The 21,610-nt window shown below is 35.2% G+C and overlaps 1 protein-coding gene across 6 annotated transcripts in view; it reads right to left on the bottom strand.

Moving 5' to 3' along the window:
• The window catches only part of EPS8 (EGFR pathway substrate 8, signaling adaptor), a 198,121-nt gene that overhangs the window by 65,241 nt on the left and 111,270 nt on the right, over positions 1–21,610 (bottom strand). For all 6 annotated transcript variants that reach the window (XM_068559812.1, XM_068559813.1, XM_068559811.1 and 3 more), the window contains 2 exons: positions 4,308–4,381; positions 2,287–2,360 (listed from right to left, as the gene is read on the bottom strand). In XM_068559812.1, coding sequence (XP_068415913.1) covers positions 2,287–2,360; positions 4,308–4,366 — 133 coding nt within the window. In that variant the 5' untranslated portion in view covers positions 4,367–4,381. The remainder of the gene's footprint in view (positions 1–2,286; positions 2,361–4,307; positions 4,382–21,610) is intronic.

Raw genomic sequence — 21,610 nt, forward strand, 5'->3', positions numbered from 1 at the left:
TTACCTCACCTTAAAAAGGAGCCTCAGCTTGCTTTATACGTAAAACGGGAGAGACAAAAATTTACTGCTTAAAAGCTAAAGGTTCAATCATTGGAGCTATGATTTTATGAAATTGCTCCCAACACAAAATAAACATTAACATTTGCAGGTGAGTACTACTTTTTATTCCTTATTCCTTTCTTAGCTTTCTGAAAATAGACTTTTGGATCTATGGTATTTGTGAGATGATTAATACTTTTTCTCCTTAACAAAAATCTTCCGGCTATTATTTAGATATCTGACTTACCTACATTATTTAGGCCTCTGATTCACCTACTTCCATCCACGCTCATCAAATCCATGCTCAACTGCTACCAGAGTGATCCAAGACAGATATGACCTATTATTCCCCCAGTTAAAACACTTCAATGGCCATTCCTTGTAAACAATGTCCACATGCCTTAGTGTGATTTTTCCCAGTGTTGTCCATGTTTATTTTTCCCATCTTATTTCCCGGTGCACCACCTTGAACCCTCCAGTTAACACTTAACTGTTTGCAACTCATTGATGCATTGTATTCATTCTACAGGTATTTACGGAGCATAAGTTATACATTAGCCACTGTGCTAAGCTTAGGGAATCCTGAAGTAAACAAGGCAAATGTGGCCCACCTTCACAGAGCTTATAGTCTAGTTTAAAAAGGGTTCATACAGCTGTTTACAGCACCCTCCAGCCCCACAAATGCCTGGAGAAGTTCAGAGTTTAATCTCTGTATGAAATCCCTCCTGCCTACCTGCCCTGTTCACATAGAAGAGCTGACCCTGCCCACCTCCTCCATCTGCACCTCATACACATTGCCATCCAAGCTTATCCAGCACTTTATTATAACAATACATGCACGAGTCTACCTCACCAAGACAGTGCACAAGCAATGACCATCTCCTATTCATCTTTGAAATGAATCAAAGGACATGGAAACAGAGACTGTGAAGATCATGGCCAAGCACACAGAAACACGTTAATAACTTTCTGTCTAGAAATGAAAGACTGAAGGAATTGATTATCTTTGCAAAAACAAAAAAAAAAGGTTTTCCCTTTTCAGTTTCTTCAAGTCATTCTGTAGAGTGCAAGTCCCTTAAGGTCAAGGACCATATGTTACCGGCCCTGTGCTGGGCACATACTAAACACAAAATAAGTATTTGTTGAATATATTCTCTAGATATACAGTTCATAATGACTAGGCCATGGTAAGAATGTCACAATATCGTACTCAAGAGAACTGAAACCAACGCTAATCAGATTGACAAGGCCACAAGAAAATGTTATCTATGTACGGTATAAAATCCATTTTATGAGTGTATAATTTGAGTCCTAAAGTCTAGTCACTGGATATATAGGCAGAGAAAGAATCACAAAACCTTAGAATGAGTCATTCTTACACAGCCAAGATATTGTAGCTCTAGGTGATGTAAAAAGAAAAGAATTTCAAATTTAGAAAATGCTATTGGTTCCTATAGTAGATAATAACAATAATAGCAAATATATACAGTGTTTTTTGCTTGCCAGGCACTGTTCAAAGCATTTTACATGTACTAACTCATTAAATTCTCCTGTCAACCCTACAAGATATCTCCATTATACACACAAGCAAAATGAGGGACAGACAGGTAAAGTAATTTGCTCAGCTAATAACTGGATTTGCACCCAGGACGTCTGGCTCCAGTGTCTTTGCTCTTAACCACAATACTAGTCTCATTCTTTATGGTTCCATAATAATAAAAGGCCATGCAGACCCTGTGAAAGCAAATGCCTTCCTAAACATATGTGGTATATTTCAGGAGTCCTTAACTTCTTTGTAGTATTGACTTCTATTTTATATTTGAAGTTTAAAAAAAAACAACAGTATTTATAAGTGAGACAATAGAGGGAGGACAATGGAAGTTAGAGAAGGCTCTGAAAGAAATTATATAAGGGCTGTTGGTCATACTGTAATACTACCTAAACAAACATACCATACATAATTAGATGGGAAAATCCACCTAAGGTACTGGTACCATGCTAAAAGACTCCTTAGAAAGTACTGAATACATTTCGTCTGTAGTTCTAAATTGTATGACAGCCAGCAGAGATTACGGCTTTGGTAGCTTCTGTAAAAATTATTTTTAAAATAATCCGTACCTATCAATCGCTACTGCATTCCCAATAATATAAACAAGGCATGGGTTCAAGCTATGGCTTTGAGCAAGTCATTCATAAAAAGTAAGTAGTTAGAAATAGAATTATACCCCATTAAATACACAAACATACCATAGAGAGCCTTTGCACTTGCTCTTGAACTGTGTTCTCTGTCCATGGAAAAGGTGGGTGATGATCCGTAGCCACTGTAAAAAAAAACAAAAAACAGGTCATCGTGCTGAGTTAGAGTCCAAAGTAAGCAATAAAATGTCAAAACTACAAATAAAAATTCCAGTGCACCGCAATCACCATGTGTTTTTAAAGAACATATAGAGTTTATACAACCGGCTCTGTAAAAAAGGGCCAGATACTGATGCGGTCAAGAAGTAGGCTTTTGGATCCTGACCCACCGTGGATGGAGGCTGGTACAAACTGCAACCTTCTCTCAAATATCAAGTCAGAACCACAGCCAAGGAGATTCAACAAGGTTGAAGCTGCCTTAGAAGAATTTAAGTTTGCCATACTAAATTGAGTTGTGAGCAGTGATCCAACCATAAAAAGTTCTCAATCATTTAAACTGTAACGAAACAGACACTATTTTCACAAATACTTAAAATGCAGTTAATGAAAATAACACGGTATCGTTAAATGTGACCAGCTTTACCGGGTACTTCTAGCTTACTGTTGCTGTTATGTGAAGTAAACATATTATTTGAATTTTAAAAATTTATTCAGTAAACATGTATTAAGCCCTAAAATCTAGAAGAATGAGGGGTAAGGCGGGGTTGGGGGAGGGTATTGTTAATAAAACAAGTTAAAAAAAAGTTAAAAAAAAGAAAAATAAATAAATAAATAAATAAAAATAAAACAAGTAAAATGGTTACAACAGAATGTGACATCTGGGTCAAACTAATAGATATAACATCAAATAAGGACTAAATTTTTATAAGGATGCCCAAGAAGGCTTCCCGGGCATTTAAGCAGAATCTAAAAGAATGGAAAGCAGCTCTAGAGGCAGGTGGAGAATTAAGTGAGGAAAAAGCATGTAGATCTGGCTCAAGAACTAGCATGACGCCCTAGGGGAAAAGCATCTAGTGGGATGTGCTTGGAAGAGATGAATGACTCGAGAAGTAGGGAAGGCAAATAGAGGGCTTAAGGATTAAATTTCTATTCTCTAGATGGAGTAAATATCTTTATACAGGGAAGTAACATGATCCAAACAACTTTTTAAGAAAAATAATCCAGGAATTAATGGCAAGGTAACCAGATGGAAAGGTGCTGCAAAAATTCAGGTAGGAGATAAAGGCCACAAATAAAGTTAGAAGAGAAAGAATAGTTCGGGATAGAATCAAGAGTTCCTTAATAGAAGAAATTATAATAAATTCATGATTAAATGGATATTTGTTATAAGAAAAAGGAAAAAACTGAGGGTGTGGCGAAACTTTCTAGCTTGAATAAATTGATGGACAAGATGAAGATAGCACTTGACATACTCCCCTGGTGTCTCTTACTGACCAACACCAAAGGGATTTGCAATCATCTTTGTAAAGAGAAAGGTGAAGCAGTGTGAACAACCTGGTTCTGAAAAATGTGAATAACGTGGCTGTGAAAAATAAGGAACTCTATACCATGATGGCCAATAGAAAATAACAACAATATTAACCACAATATATAAGGCAATGGCCACTTAAGTCAGGGCGGTGATTTCAAATTATATCTAAAGCCATAGGGGCTTGTCTTTTTTTGTTTTACACAATGGTAAATGTCTTGAGAGACTGGACTAGATGACATTTAACTTTCCTCAAATGCAAATATTTTATGAATAATGAAAAAAGAATGCTCCAGAGAAAGTGAAAGCTATGAAGTAGAGTATGTATGCAACTATGGAAAGCAATAATACATAAAATACCAGAACAAAATGTTTTCTATTAGATCACTATCATTGGGGTTGATATTACTTAACCATCTTTTTCTTATGAGTCACAGTAAACTTTTAACAATAACATAATCTTAGTGTTAGAAAGAAATTATATATTGAGGAATGAACTACATAAAGAAATGAAAGAGATCTTTTCATTGAAAATACAAAACAATTACAACCACCAAATCAAATTTAAAAAACCAAGAAATTAAACATAAAATTTCCAACTTACTTCATTTGAGATGGATACATTCCAAAACCACTGGGATGATTAGAAATATGACCGTTCATTGTGACTTTAATGTTCTGAAAAAAGAAAGGTACATGGATTGAAGGCAGTAAAAAGGTTGAGACATCTCAGTTTTAAAGTTTTTCATTCAACAAAATATGTGTCACTTCCAGGATGATGCTAGAAATATAAAGATCTCCACCCCCAAAGAGCTCAGGCTCCAGAAGTACAGATGGACATATAAACAAAGATCAACATTTAACATTAATATACTAAAATTGTAAGCAAATAAAAGTGAGAAAAGAAAAATTTTAAATATAGTTCTGAACCTCTAACTACATAAACATAATTCTATATTCTACTCAACCTCATCATTGTCAGTTTTACGAAATGTTACTTTGTTTAATGTTTCATTATGAAAGTAATATAAGCTCATGAAATTAAAAAACTTGAGAAATATGGAAAATACAAAAAAGTACGGAGGGGAAAAATATCACCCAGAGCCCTATCATTTAAAGATAACCATTAGAGGTTCCTTAAAGAACTAAAAATAGAACTACCATAGGACCCAGCAATCCCACTACTGGGCATATACCCTGAGAAAACCATAATTCAAAAAGACTCATGTACCACAATGTTCATTGCAGCTCTATTTACAATAGCCAGGCCATGGAAGCAACCTAAGTGTCCATCGACAGATGAATGGATAAAGAAGATGTGGCACATATATACAATGGAATATTACTCAGCCATAAAAAGAAACAAAATTGAGTTATTTGTAGTGAGGTGGATGGACCTAGAGTCTGTCATATAGAGTGAAGTCAGAAAGAGAAAAACAAATACAGTATGCTAACACATATATACGCCATCTAAAAAAAAAAAAAAAGGTTCTGAAGAACCTAGGGGCAGGACAGGAATAAAGACACAGACATAGAGAATGGACTTGAGGATATGGGGAGGGGGAAGGGTAAGCTGGGACGAAGTGAGAGAGTGGCATGGACTTATATACACTACCAAATGTAAAATAGATAGCTAGTGGGAAGCAGCCGCATAGCACAGGGAGATCAGCTTGGTGCTTTGTGACCACCTAGAGGGGTGGGATAGGGAGGGTGGGAGGGAGACGCAAGAGGGAGGAGATATGGGGATATATGTAAATGTATAGCTGATTTACTATGTTATAAAGCAGAAACTAACACACCATTGTAAAGCGATTATACTCCAATAAAGATGTTAAAATAAATAAATAAATAAAAATAACCATTTAACAGTCCTGTCAATTTCCTCCAGTCTTTTTTCCTGTATCTGGTTCTACTTCCTTCCTTCCTCCCTCCCTTCCTTCCATTTTCTTATTTCCTTCTTTCAAAGCACATTTGACAACATCCTATGTATACACTTGGATACACCTCTTTTTTCAAGACGGTATTCATTTACACAATCCTTTTACTTTTCACAAGAAAACAACTTTTTAAATTAACACCAGATATTTATCTTCAGAAACCAATTTTAATGTTTCACAAATTGAACAAATTTCCTTCAAACAAGATAAATGCAAATAAGTAAAACTTCCTTACTGCCAAATCCAATGGCCTTTTTTGTTTTCTCCTAGACAGTACAGCTACACCTGAATTATTTCTATTCATCCCTGAACATGTGGCCCTTCCTGCTTTCTGTGGCACTAAACTATTTTGGATCTTGTCTTACTTTTCTGACTTTTGTATATATTACATTACTATGTCTCTTCAATAACTGAGAGGTAGGTAGGACATATCCCAGCTTTATTATAAGACAAAGGCAAAGAGTAGAAATATTCACAACTACTGTGTGAGTTATTTGTCAGGTACTATGATGGATCCTGGCACTACCAAGGTGATCAAAAGAGACATAGTCCTAGCTTTGGGCCAATAGTCTAGTGGGAAAAACATGCATTTAGTGAATAAATATAAAATTTTAAATTGTTGTTACTATCACAAAGGGAAAATTCAGGGTCACTTGGGGGGTATAAAATACGGGAACTTAATTCAGATTGAGAGGGCACAGAAAGCCTGCATAAAGAATATTCAAGACCTAGTAACTTCCAGTTAATTCTTTCTCATTCTTCACATTTCAATTCAATCACTGTGTCCTCAGGGAAGCATTTACTGACCTCTGTGAATAGATAAAAGCCCACTATCAGATACTCTCAGCACTATACACAATTTTTCAAAGTATTTACCACAGTTGTAGTTTCTCATTTGTTTAAATTAATTCCTGATTCTTCACTAGACTTTAAGCTCCATAAGGGCAGAGACTTTTGTTTGATGACTGCTGTTTCTTAAGCAGTATGAATAGTACAAAATATTTAATATTTGAATTAAATATTAATTCAAATAAAGAAAGAAGGAGAGTCCACGTCCTACTCTTCAAAGAGTTTACTGTATTCTTAAGGAGACAAAACCAATCCATATGAAACACAGAGTAAATAAGTCCCAATGTATGAGGCTCTATTTTAAACCTACTAGAGGTTCTGAGATAGGAAAAGCAAGGCAACTGCCATAATTTTTTGAAGGGCTGGCACTTGACCTAGTTCTTAAAGAATGGATAGGATTTATAAAGGTCCTCAAAACACTCAAGTTTTTTTTTTTTAATTTATTATTATTTTTAAATTTTATTTATTTTTGGCAGTGTTGGGTCTTCGTTGCTGCGTGCGGGCTTTCTCTAGTTGTGGCGAGCGGGGGTTACATCTTCGTTGTGGCGCGCGGGCTTCTCACTGCAGTGGCTTCTCTTGTTGCGGAACACAGGCTCTCGGAGCGCGGACTTCAGTAGTTGTGGCATGTAGGCTTCAGTAGTCGTGGCACGGGCTTAGCTACTCCATGGCATGTGGGATCTTCCCGGACCAGGGCTCGAACCCATGTCCCCTGCATTGGCAGGCAGATTCTTAACCACTGCACCACCAGGAAAACCCAAAACACTCATTTAATTCAACCTTTCCTGAAGTCTTGTCCATATTTATTCACAGCTTAGAAGCTAATTTCCAAATTAAGGAACAAAGAAATATTGACCTCTAACATAGGTAAGTATTGCATCCATAAAATTACATTTATACTACATTATCGTTTCTGTTTTTATTATTGTTTATTTTCCTTCAATTTATACTTAGATACAATCAGTGTACAGAGGTAAACCAATTCTCTGGGGAAAAATAAACCCCTGATTTGTAGTACTTCCTGATTTCCATGCTATAAGTATTCCCACCATGGCCCATTTCAAGCTAGCATTGGTTTAACAGCAGCTTACAAAATCCTAAATATTTCACAATTGTCTCTCACAAGGCTATAGAATCAAGAGAGAGCACATCACTGTTACATTCTAGAATTTGGGCCAGGACAGAGGTCTGGGATAACATTATGGATCTAGAGCTAAAGGTTAGGACAGAGGCTTTCACAGAAGCCTGGAACTTTAATACCATTTCTGGCACTAACTAGCCGAAGGAAGTCAATTAAGCCTCTGTTTCAATTTTCTCATCAGTAAAATAGAGATAATTCTTGGTCTTTCTAGCTCACAGGGCTAGTGAAAGATCAAATGAGATAGATGTACAAGTTTCTTCTAAAGTTTAAAAAAAAAAAAGAAGTACTCTTTTAAAACAAGCCGGTTCATTCAGCATGTAAATTAAACCCCCAGGGTTTGTAGTGGTTTTGATCTAGTTTGCATTTTAAACCCATAGCAGGTGGTTTTAGTGAAAAGCGAGAGCCACAACCGTCTCAACTTTTTCATGTTTAATTCTTCATGACAGTCAAATAAATTCGTGGTTTGTGTTTTCTTTAAAATAGTGATCTGTCAGAATAATAAGAGACATTCGAAAAGGGAATAGAAAATGTTGATTTGCTAAACTGAATTTTAAATATGGAAACTTTTCTCTTTGGCAACCATAGTGTCATTTGTCAGAGATGCTCATGTAGCAACGTAGAAGCTTTCAGATATTTAAACACAGCAATACAGGGCACACCTTGCAAAGGAAACAATTACACATGTTTGCTCCCCTTTAGGCTTTTAAGAGATATATCCAATTTATACCTATATGGACTATATGTATATATAATATAGAAGAATCATCAGTCTTACTGAGAAATTACGTGCTTTTATTTTTATTAACTCTTAAAACAACTTAAAAACTGAGACAAAGTTTTTCTTTATTACTTTTAAGGACTCAAAAATTCAGTTAACTCTACTACATTAACTACTTAATTCTAAAAAAGTGTACACTAAAAAATTCATAATAGCTTCCAACAAATCTGAAATAAGAGCATCAGTTTCCTTATGAAAACACTTCGTCATAGTTACTATAATTTTCTCCTTATTTTCTCCAGCAAATAACACTCCTTGGCAATTACAAACATAAAAAAATGGTAAATTTAAGATCTCAGTTCAACATACCCAAAATGTTGAACACTGAAATTTTCAAAGGAAAGTAAATAGAATGTATGAAAATCATGGTAAGCAGAAACAAATGAGGCTATATTAAGGCTAAACCAGCAAGTTAAATTTGTATTGGAAAGTTTAAGATCCCAAACATAAATAAATAAATAACAATTTATATTCCCGTTTCTTTTCTTCACTCTTGCTTGCATATGGTATCAATTTTCAAATTGATGAATGAGTTTGTAGTCATTACGCAGTGTTAGAATCCCGTCTACCCAATCTAGCTACCACACAATGACTTGTGCTCTCAGAAAAATGTTACAGACACATCTTTGTTTATTTAAGTTTTTGTTAGTCTGTTTGGGTGTACCTACCTTGAAGTATCTGTATTTCAATTTCAGTTTAATTTAAGTCACATCTCTGGGTCTAAGTTATAACCAAGATAGGGGTGAGGAGATTGATTACCATCATTATTTAGGGTTTTAACTAAAAGACCACTGAAATTTAATTTCTACCAATACTTTGTGACATTGTCTACTAGTGATTGCGCTTAATTTACTAAAAGACAAGAAAAAGTGCTTTAAACCTGCTAAATCATCACATATTCTGTCTCCTTCTGTGTCTTCTAGGAGTCACTTTTCAATACATCTTACCAGTACTGTTGTCTGTAGAGATGTCACCTTCTCTATTTCTCTATGTCATTTGGTCTAATATTTAGTAATAAAGAATCTGTGTGTGTGAATAAACTTAGGAAACTAATAACACTAAACTGTTATGATAACAGTAATAATAATGATGATGACAATAGTAGCTAACACTTGTGAAGGTGTCACAATAATTTCTAGGCCATATGGAAGCACAATATTTTCTCAAGGCCAATATCGATGTAGAAAGAGTAATTCTGTGCCTTAAGGGCACAATATCTTGTAATCACTTAAAATAATTAACTTGATTCCTCTTTTTTTATAATTCTGAGAAAAATCTTTGGCTGTTTATAGGTTAGGTCATAATTTGGGGGAAAATATATGTACAATTCAGAATGTTGTTGGTTTAACAATTAGCTGAAGAAAAATATTTGTTACTAAAATTTAATAAGCAGAAGAACTACAATCCTGCAGCCTGTGGAACAAAAACCACATTCACAGAAAGATAGACAAGATGAAAAGGCAGAGGGCTATGTACCAGATGAAGGAACAACATAAAACCCCAGAAAAACAACTAAATGAAGTGGAGACAGGCAACCTTCCAGAAAAAGAATTTAGAATAATGATAGTGACGATGATCCAGGACCTCGGAAAAAGGATGGAGGCAAAGATCGAGAAGATGCAAGAAATGTTAAACATAGACCTAGAAGAATTAAAGAACAAACAAACAGAGATGAACAATACAATAACTGAAATGAAAACTACACTAGAAGGAATCAATAGCAGAATAACTGAGGCAGAAGAATGGATAAGTGAATGGTGGAATTCACTGCTGTGCAATAGAATAAAGAAAAAAGAATGAAAAGAAATGAAGACAGCCTAAGAGACCTCTGGAACAACATTAAACACAACAACATTCGCATTATAGGGGTCCCAGAAGGAGAAGAGAGAGAGAAAGGACCAGAAAAAATATGTAAAGGGATTATAGTCGAAAACTTCCCTAACGGAAAGGAAATAGCCACCCAAGTCCAGGAAGTGCAGCAAGTCCCATACAGGAGAAACCCAGGGAGCAACACACCGAGACACATAGTAATCAAATTGGCAAAACGACAAATAATATACAAGGGAACTCCCATAAGGTTACCAGCTGATTTCTCATCAGAAACTCTACAAGCCAGAAGGGAGTGGCATGATATACTTAAAGTGATGAAAGGGAAGAACCTACAACCAAGATTACTCTACCCGGCAAGGATCTCATTCAGATACGATGGAGAAATCAAAAGCTTTACAGACAAGCAAAAGCTAAGACAATTCAGCGCCACCAAACCAGCTCTACAAATACTAAAGGAACTTCTCTAAGTGGGAAACACAAGAGAAGAAAAGGACCTACAAAAACAAACCCAAAACAATTAAGAAAATGGTCATAGGAACATACATATCGATAATTACCTTAAACATGAATGTATTAAATGCTCCAACCAAAAGACACAGGCTTGCTGAATGGATACAAAAACAAGACCCATATATATGCTCTCTACAAGAGACCCACTTCAGACCTAGGGACAAATACAGACTGAAAGTGAGGGGATGGAAAAAGATATTCCATGCAAACGGATATCAAAATAAAGCTGGAGTAGCAATACTTATATCAGGTAAAATGGACTTTAAAATAAAGAATGTTACAAGAGACAAGGAAGGACACTACATAATGATAAACGGATCAATCCAAGAAAAAAATATAACAATTAAAATATATATGCACCCAACATAGGAGCACCTCAATACATAAGGCAACTGCTAACAGCTATAAAACAGGAAATCGACAGTAACACAGTAATAGTGGGGGACTTTAACACCTCACTTTCACCAATGGACAGATCATCCAAAATGAAGATAAATAAGGAAACACAAGCTTTAAAAGACACAATAGACCAGATAGATGTAATTGATATTTATAGGACATTCCATCCGAAAACAGCAGATTACACTTTCTTCTCAAGTGCGCACGGAACATTCTCCAGGGGAGATCACATCTTGGGTCACAAATCAAGCCTCAGTAAATTTAAGAAAATTGAAATCATATCAAGCATCTTTTCTGACCACAATGCTATGAGATTCGAAATGAATTACAGGGAAAAAACCGTAAAAAACACAAACACATGCAGGCTAAACAATACATTACTAAATAACCAAGAGATCACTGAAGAAATCAAATAGGAAATCAAAAAATACCTAAAGACAAATGACAATGAAAACACAATGATCCAAAACCTATGCGATACAGCAAAAGCAGTTCTAAGAGGGAAGTTTATAGCTATAAAAGCCTACCACAAGAAACAAGAAAAATCTCAGATAAACAATCTAACTTTACACCTAAAGGAACTAGAGAAAGAAGAACAAGCAAAACCCAAAGTTAGCAGAAGGAAAAAAATAATAAAGACCAGAGCAGAAATAAATGAAAGAGAAACAAAGAAAACAATAGCAAAGAGCAATAAAACTAAAAGCTGGTTCTTTGAGAAGATAAACAAAATTGATAAACCATTAGCCAGACTCATCAAGAAAAAGAGGGGGAGGACTCAAATCAATAAAATTAGAAATGAAAAAGGAGAAGTTACAACAGACACCACAGAAATACAAAGCATCCTAAGAGACTACTACAAGCAACTCTATGCCAATAAAATGGACAACCTGGAAGAAATGGACAAATTCTTAGAAAGGTATAATCTTCCAAGACTGAACCAGGAAGAAATAGAAAATATGAACAGACCAATCACAAGTAATGAAATTGAAACTGTGATTAAAAATCTTCCAACAAACAAAAGTCCAGGACCAGATGGCTTCACAGGTGAATTCTATCAAACATTTAGAGAAGAGCTAACACCCATCCTTCTGAAACTCTTCCAAAAAATTGCAGAGGAAGGAACACTCGCAAACTCATTCTATGAGGCCACCATCACCCTGATACCAAAACCAGACAAAGATACTACAAAAAAAGAAAATTACAGACCAATATCACTGATGAATATAGATGCAAAAATGCTCAACAAAATGCTAGCAAACAGAATCAAACAACACATTAAAAGGATCATACACCACGATCAAGTGGAATTTATCCCAGGGATGCAAGGATTCTTCAATATATGCAAGTCAATCAATGTGATACACCATATTAACAAATTGAAGAATAAAAACCATGTGATCATCTCAACAGATGCAGAAAAAGCTTTTGACAAAATTCAACACCCATTTATGATAAAAACTCTCCAGAAAGTGGGCATAGAGGGAACCTACCTCAACATAAAGGCCATATACAACAAACCCACAGCAAACATCATTCTCAATGGTGAAAAACTGAAACCATTTCCACTAAGATCAGGAACAAGACAAGGATGTCCACTCTCACCTCTATTATTCAACATAGTTTTGGAAGTCCTAGCCACGGCAATCAGAGAAGAAAAAGAAACAAAAGGAATACAAATTGGAAAAAAAGAAGTAAAACTGTCACTGTTTGCAGATGATATGATACTACACATAGAGAATCCTAAAGATGCCACCAGGAAACTACTAGAGCTAATCAATGAATTTGGTAAAGTTGCAGGATACAAAATTAATGCACAGAAATCTCTTGCATTCCTATACACTAATGATGAAAAATCTGAAAGAGAAATTAAGGAAACACTCCCATTTACCATGGTAACAAAAAGAATAAAATACCTAGAAATAAACCTACCTAGGGAGACAAAAGACCTGTATGCAGAAAACTATAAGACACTGATGAAAGAAATTAAAGATGATACCAACTGATGGAGAGATATACCATGTTCTTGGATTGGAAGAATCAATATTGTGAAAATGACTATACTACCCAAAGCAATCTACAGATTCAATGCAATCCCTACCAAATTACCAATGGCATTTTTTACGGAACTAGGACAAAAAAATCTTAAAATTTGTATGGAGACACAAAAGACCCCGAATAGCCAAAGCAGTCTTGAGGGAAAAAAATGGAGTGGGAGGAATCAGACTCCCTGACTTCAGACTACACTACAAAGCTACAGTACTCAAGACAGTATAGTACTGGCACAAAAACAGAAACATAGATCAATGGAACAAGATAGAAATCCCAGAGATAAACCCAGGCACCTATGGTCAACTAATCTATGACAAAGGAGGCAAGGATATACAATGGAGAAAAGACAGTCTCTTCGTAAGTGGTGCTGGGAAAATTGGACAGCTACATGTAAAAGAATGAAATTAGAACATTCCCTAACAACATACACAAAAATAAACTCAAAATGGATTTGAGACCTAAATGTAAGACCGGACACTATAAAACTCTTAGAGGAAAACATAGGAAGAACATTCTTTGACATAAATTACAGCAAGATCTTTTTTGATCCACCTCCTAGAGTAATGGAAATAAAAACAAAAATAAACAAATGGGACCTAATGAAACTTCAAAGCTTTTGCACAGCAAAGGAAACCATAAACAAGATGAAAAGACAACCCTCAGAATGGGAGAAAATATTTGCAAATGAAGCAATGGACAAAGGATTAATCTCCAAAATATATAAACAGCTCATGCAGCTCAATATTAAAAAAAAAAACAACCCAACCAAAAAAATGGGCAGAAGACCTAAATAGACACTTCTCCAAAGAAGACATACATATGGCCAAGAAGCACATGAAAAGCTGCTCAACATCACTAGTTATTAGAGAAATGCAAATCAAAACTACAATGAGGTATCACCCCACACCAGTTAGAATGGGCATCATCAGAAAATCTACAAACAACAAATGCTGGAGACGGTGTGGAGAAAAGCGTACCCTCTTGCACTGTTGGTGGGAATGTAAATTGATGCAGCCACTATGGAGAACAGTATGGAGGTTCCTTTAAAAACTAAAAATAGAATTACCATATGATCCAGCAATCCCACTACTGGGCATATACCCAGAGAAAACAATAATTCAAAAAGACACATGCACCCCAATGTTCATTGCAGCACTATTTACAATAGCCAGGTCATGGAAGCAACCTAAATGCCCATCGACAGATGAATGGATAAAGAAGTTGTGGTACATATATACAATGGAATATTACTCAGCCATAAAAAGGAACAAAACTGGGTTATTTGTTGAGACGTGGATGGATCTAGAGACTGTCATACAGAGTGAAGTAAGTCAGAAAGAGAAAAACAAATATCGTATATTAACACATGTATGTGGAACCTAGAAAAATGTTACAGATGAACCGGTTTGCAGGGCAGAAGTTGAGACACATATGTAGAGAACAAACATATGGACACCAAGGGGGAAAGCCGCGGGGGGGGTGGGGATGGTGGTGTGATGAATTGGGCGATTGGGATTGACATGTATACACTGATGTGTATAAAATTGATGACTAATAAGAACCTGCTGCATAAAAAAAAAAATTAAATTAAACTAAAAAATTTAAAAAAACAACTAATACTAAACTTTCTTTGGGTTATTTGTATGGAAATATGTTAATATAAATGTTTCAGACATTACATGAAATTCCTAAAAATCTTATATGTTCTGGTGTAATGTTATAAGTCATAATTCTAGTTATTTTTTTAAAATGTATACCTCAGAAATAACTAAATTTCCTTCTCAATTGCATTGTCATGAACTTTCATCAAATCTTTAACTGTGGTCATTTTTAAGTCTTTTGTCATTTACAGACAGTTCTGGGTGTACTCTGATGCTTTTGCAAAAATGTTCCTATAAAGGGGTTTCATGTTCAAGGAATTCATGGAAAAGACTCTGACAAGTACAGGTTTCTGATAACTGACTATATTGCTGAACTGAATGAATAAGCATTTTCAGAACTCTAATGGAAAACTGATGAATTCATAAAAGTGCTAACAAAAGATCAAGATGAAAAAAAATTAATTACATGTGACTGAGTGAACTGATGAGGATGACTATAATTTTTGTGACTTTCTGTTTGAATAATAAAATAAAAAATAAAAAATTTAAAAAAATAAAAATTGAAGGTTTGCATCAAAAAAAATTTAATAAGCAACTAAAAAGAAACACTTTAGCCATAATTATATGTGTAATATTGTGACAGATTTGATAGAAAGGCCTAGTACAGAGAAGAATCATATATACCCTATTAGTACTATTTGAGTATTTCCCTCTAATTCTTGTTGCACTGATGACATCATCAGTGCATATACACTGCTTGGATGTTAAACACTGGAAATGACTAATATCTCAGTTCAAAACATTGTTAATACTGTACTGATTTGGGAAACTGTGCTAATTTTAAAAAGCACAACTGTTATTCATCGACTGTTTACCCTGTACCAAGTATTGTGCTAAATGTTTTCTATCCGTTATCTTACTTAATCTTCACATTCATTTTTGAAGGAAGTACTATTTTCCATTTTATAGATGAAGAAATTGAGCCAAAGAGACTAGGTGCCATGTGTGTGTTATTCTGAAATTTTAAAAAATCATCTAATTTGGATTTTTTGTTTTTTTAGAACTTCTATTTAAAAATCTTCCCCAGCTTTATTGAGGTATACTTTTATATACCAAAAACTGCACATCTTTAATGTATAGATTTTGATGAATTTGGACATATGCATACACTTGTTATACCATCAGTACCATCAAGGTAATAAACATATTCATCACCTCCAAAAAAAAAAAAAAAGTCTAGTATCATGAATGACTGAAGAGTGATGTCCTGTTTCTTGAATGTAATCAGAGGCAGAGAACAAAAAAGAGAAAACAACATTCAATGAGCCCCCACTTCACATGGCATTTTACAAACTTCACCTCATTCCATTCTTAGAATAACCTTTTGAGGTAGTTACTTTGTAAGTGAAATGACAGCCTCAAATAAGTTGTCATTTGCCCAAGGGGTAACACAAGTAGCTAGAATTAGAACCAGGATTCCAATTCTGATCTGGCTGACTTATATCCAATTTTCTTTGCAATAAGTTACACTGCTAGTTTGACCATTGTATACTCTCCAAAAGTTTTCAGTTCTTTTCACTCTGAGTGTTTCAATGATATTCTTTATTTTAGTCAACAATTTTTCTTAGAATAAAAAATGCTAATTTTGAAAGGGAAGCAGATTTACTTTATGGAAAGGGATATTACAATGGCAATAGTGCCACTTTTATGGAATGGCTTTATTGCTTCATAAACATACTGTTCACTAAAAAATGTGAAAAATGTCATCAGGTCTAAAAACCCCACATATTAAAAACTATTAATTATAATATTGAAAATGATTAGTTAAGCTGAATCTAGCTTTGTGTCATAATTTTTCACTGGTTAAATATCTAAGTATTTACTTGTCTTACTTTCTTGGGTTAATTTTTTTTATCATAGTTGAGACAGTTTCTAAATATAAAAGGTCTTTTGAGTGTTTCATCCCCATGTGATACCTATAAATTTATCTGAATCATTTGTATTTCTTCCATTATGATTAAATATATATTAAAGGGGGGGAGGAGAAAGTAAGCCTCTAATTTAGCTGGAATTTTCCAACAAAAAATAAAACTATGGTAGAAAAGGGAAAGAAATTCAGAAAGAAAAAAATTTTCTCAACTTCTGTCTATTACCAGGGCCCCTATCCCATGGAACCATACCCTGGGGTTGAGTGTAGGGAAAAGATGGTGGTTGGATCAGATCTTGAACTATTTCTTAGCAAGGTTTCCATGAAATTTCACAAGCGATATGAGGAATTTTAACTGAAATCTCCATATACTTATTTATGTATGATGTACTTATTTACATGTACCTTCCCTATACAGGCTTGATAAAACCTTCTATCACAATGTATACCTCCCGCATTGTATTATTTCCATGATTAACAGTGGACTTACAGACAGTCTTATATAATGGTTGCTACAATAAACTGACTTTTGTTTTGTTCTGTTTTCATTTCCATTACTCTAGGAGATGGATCCAAAAAGATATTGCTGAGATTTATGTCAGAGTGTTGTGCCTATGTTTTCCTCTAGTGTTTTTATAGTATCTGGTTTTCCACTTAGGTCTTTAATCCATTTTGAGTTTATTTTTGTGTATGGTGTTAGATAATGTTCTAATTTCATTCTTTTACATATAGCTGTCCGGTTTTCCCAGCACCACTTATTGAAGAGACTGTCTTTTCTCCATTGTATATGCTTGCCTCCTTTGTCGTAGATTAACTGACCATAGGTTTATTTCTGGGCTTTCTATCCTATTCCATTGATCTATATTTCTTTTTTCGTGCCAGTACCATACAGTTTTCATGACTGTAGCTTTGTAGTATAGTCTTAAGTCAGGGAGCCTGATTCCTCCAGCTCTGTTTTTCTTTCTCAAGATTGCTTTGGCTATTCAGGGTCTTTTGCATTTCCACACAAATTTAAAAATTTTTTGTTCTAGTTCTGTGAAAAATGCCACAATAAACTGACTTTTAAAGGAGCATATACTTTATCAGTGGAAGTTTTTGACTCAAAAGCACCCTGTGATGCAATTGATTGGCTAAAGGAGGTCCAAGTGCCTCCTCACTACTGCCACCTCTTAAGGAGACTGTCACTCACTACATCGTGTGCACTTGAGGTCTAATTAAAACTGCAGCTAAGTTCTGTTTTTTTTAATTTTTTTATAATAAACTTTAAAATTTCTGAATCATTTTAGTTTTACAGAAAAGTTGTAAAGCCAGCACAGAAAGTTCTTGTATACCCCAATCCCTTATTGTTAGTATCTTATATTAATATGGTATATTTGTCACAATGAACCAATATCAATATTTTATTATCAACTAAAGCCAATACTTTATTCAGAGTTCCTCAGTTTTTTTACCTAATGTTTTTTTTTTCTTTTCCAGGGTCCTATCCATAATACCACATGACATTTAGTCCTCATGTCTCATTAGGCTCCTCTAGACTGTGACCATTTCTCAGACTTTCCTTGCTTTTGATGACTGAAAGCACTGCCATAATAAATTATCACAAACTGGGTGGCTTAAAAACAACAGAAATTTATTCTCTCACAGTTCTAGAGGCCGGAAGTCCTAAATCAAGGTGTCAGCAGAGCTAAGTTCTCTGTGAAGGTTATAGGGGAGGAATCCTTCCTTCTGTCCTCTAGCTTCTGATGGCTGCTGCTAATCTTTGGCTTTCCTTGGCTTGTAGATGTATCACTCCAATCTCTGCCTCTGTCTCTATACGGCCTCCCGTGGGTGTCTCTCTGGGTCCAAATTTCCTTCTTTTTATAGGGACACCAGTCAGTGGGTTAGAGTCTACCTCAACCCAATATGACCTCATCATAACTTGGTTCCTCTGCAAGGACCCTATCTAAGTGAGGTCACACTCTAAATTGGTACAGCCACTACGGAGAACAGTATGGAGGTTCCTTAAAAAACGAAAAATAGAGCTACCATATGATCCAGCAATCTTGCTCCTGGGCATATATCCAGAGAAAACCATAATTTGAAAACATACATATATCCCAATGTTCGCTGCAGAACTATTTACAGTGGCCAAGACATGGAAGCAACCTAAATGTCCATTGACAGGTGAATGGATAAATAAGATGTGGTATATTTATACAATGGAATATTACTCAGCCATAAAAAAGAACAAAATAATGTCATTTGCAGCAACATGGATGGACCTAGAGATTATCATACTAAGTGAAGTAAGACAGACAAAGACAAATATCATATGATATCGCTTATATGTGGAATCTAAAACAAATGATATAAATGAACTTATATACAAAATAGAAATAGACCCACAGACATAATAAATTTATGTTAAACACACTACTATATATAAATGTATATGTATAGGTGATTCACTTTGTTATAAAGCAGAAACTAACACACCATTGTAAAGCAATTATACTCCAATAAAGATGTTTAAAAAAAAATAGATAACCAGCAAGGTCCTACTGTATAGCACAGAGAACTATACTCAATATTTGGAATAACCTATAAGGGAAAACAATCTGAAAAAAATATGTATAACTGAATCACTTTACTGTACACCTGAAACTAACACAACACTGTAAATCAACTATACTTCAATTTAAAAATTTTTAATAAAAATAAATAAATAAGGTCACATTCATAGGTACAGGGCAGTAGGATATGAACACATCTTTTGGAGGGACACAATTCAATCTGCAATAATGACCCTGTCAGTTTTCTGAGGAGTGCTGCATTTTGATATTCTGCAGGACGTCTCTCCATCGGGGTTTACCTGATGTTTTTCTCATGATTAGAATGGGGTTATAGGTTTTGGGAAGGAAGACCACAGAGATATATGCCATTCTCATCACATCACACCAAGACTACATGCTGTTAGCATGACTCTACATCGTTTATGCTGACCTTGGTCCTTGACTGAAGCAGCATTTGCCAGGTTTCCCCACTATAAGGTGACTCTCCTCACCACCACTCTGCAGGCCTCTTGGGAAGGAGGTCATTATATGCAGCCCACACTTAAGTGGGGGAGGGTTCTGCTCCACCTCCTTGAGGAAGGAGTATCTGGACAAATTATTTGGAATTCTTCTACGTGGGAGATTTGTATATTCACCACCATTTATTTATTTATTCTGTTTTTTTATATTGAACTGAAAAGATGGAGAAACAAAAAAGAAGGGTTCAGATTCACCAAATAAAAACTCCTGATGATTCATTGCCTGTAAAACTCCTATTTCAGTTGGTTCAGACAAGATCTGAGTTAGCTTTAGTTCTGTGCTGGGCATAGAATACTGCTAAAAAAGAAAGAAAGGAAGGAAGGAAGGAAGGGAGGGAGGGAAAGAAAGGGAAAAAAAGAAAAGAAGAAAGGAAGAAAGAAGAAAGGAAGAAAGAAAGAAAGGAAGGAAGGAAGGAAGGAAGGAAGGAAGGAAGGAAGGAAGGAAGGGAGAAAAGAAAAGAGAGAAAGAAAGCAAGTGAAATCAGGGCACGAGAGAGATCCCAGCCCTTTACAAAAACCCTAGCTACCACCACCAAAAGATGATCAGAACTTTAAAAAGTAAACATTATCTAAGAAGTTCAAATCTTCCCAGAAGCAAAAAGTTGTTGGAACAGATTCTCAAGAAGAGGTAGGAGAATATTCACTGTGGACATTTTCTCTCAGGGTAAAAATAAAAGTATAACTTTTTCTGTCAATTCATTTCTCAATTGAGCAGAATTCAGAGAAGAACATTTTGGAAAAATAAGTCGAGAAGACTTATCTCCTCCCCCCCCACCCACCCCACCCCCAGTAATTTTTTTTCAAATCTCTACTTTTTGTAAATCAACCTTGAGGGTTAGTATTTACTGATATTCTATGAATCTTGGTGGAAGGTTTCCAAAATTAAACTTTGTGCCGTTGACTAATGCAAAACAAAAGCCACTGAGGAATTAGGATCTCATATGACATATTTTTATTGCTGGATGTTCTTTTTCCATAGTAGTGCCATATGCTAAATTAGAACAGGTCAATATATCTTACATAGGCAAACAAAGCGTTATCTGGGCCTGACGTAACCCAGCTGGGTGGAGAGATAGAAAAATATGTTCTAAAATTATCTTTAATGAAATCGAAACTCTTGAATTCAAATTTCATTATGATGTATTAAATGGCCCCTAAAAATAGTAAATCAAAAACCTTACAGGTATGACAGACTCTAACTCCATCCATCTCACTACAAATAACTCAATTTTGTTTCTTTTTATGGCGAGTAATATTCCATTGTATATATGTACCACATCTTCTTTATCCATTCATCCAATGATGGACACTTAGGTTGCTTCCATGTCCTGGCTATTGTAAATACAGCTGCAATGAACATTTTGGTACATGACTCTTTTTGAATTATGGTTTTCTCAGGGTATATGCCCAGTAGTGGGATTGCTGGGTCGTATGGTAGTTCTATTTTTAGTTTTTTAAGGAACCTCCATACTGTTCTCCATAGTGGCTGTATCAATTTACATTCCCACCAACAGTGCAAGAGTGTTCCCTTTTTTGCACACCCTCTCCAGCATTTATTGTTTCTAAATTTTTTGATGATGGCCATTCTGACCGGTGTGAGATGATATCTCATTGTAGTTTTGATTTGCATTTCTCTAATGATCAATGATGTTGAGCATTCTTTCATGTGTTTGTTGGCAATCTGTATATCTTCTTTGGAGAAATGTCTATTTAGGTCTTCTGCCCATTTTTGGATTGGGTGAGGTGGATGGAGTTAGAGTCTGTCATACAGAGTGAAGTAAGTCAGAAAGAGAAAAACAAATACAGCATGCTAACACAT

Source organism: Eschrichtius robustus, chromosome 13 (assembly GCF_028021215.1).
Source record: "Eschrichtius robustus isolate mEscRob2 chromosome 13, mEscRob2.pri, whole genome shotgun sequence".
In the NCBI taxonomy this organism is placed as follows: domain Eukaryota; kingdom Metazoa; phylum Chordata; class Mammalia; order Artiodactyla; family Eschrichtiidae; genus Eschrichtius; species Eschrichtius robustus.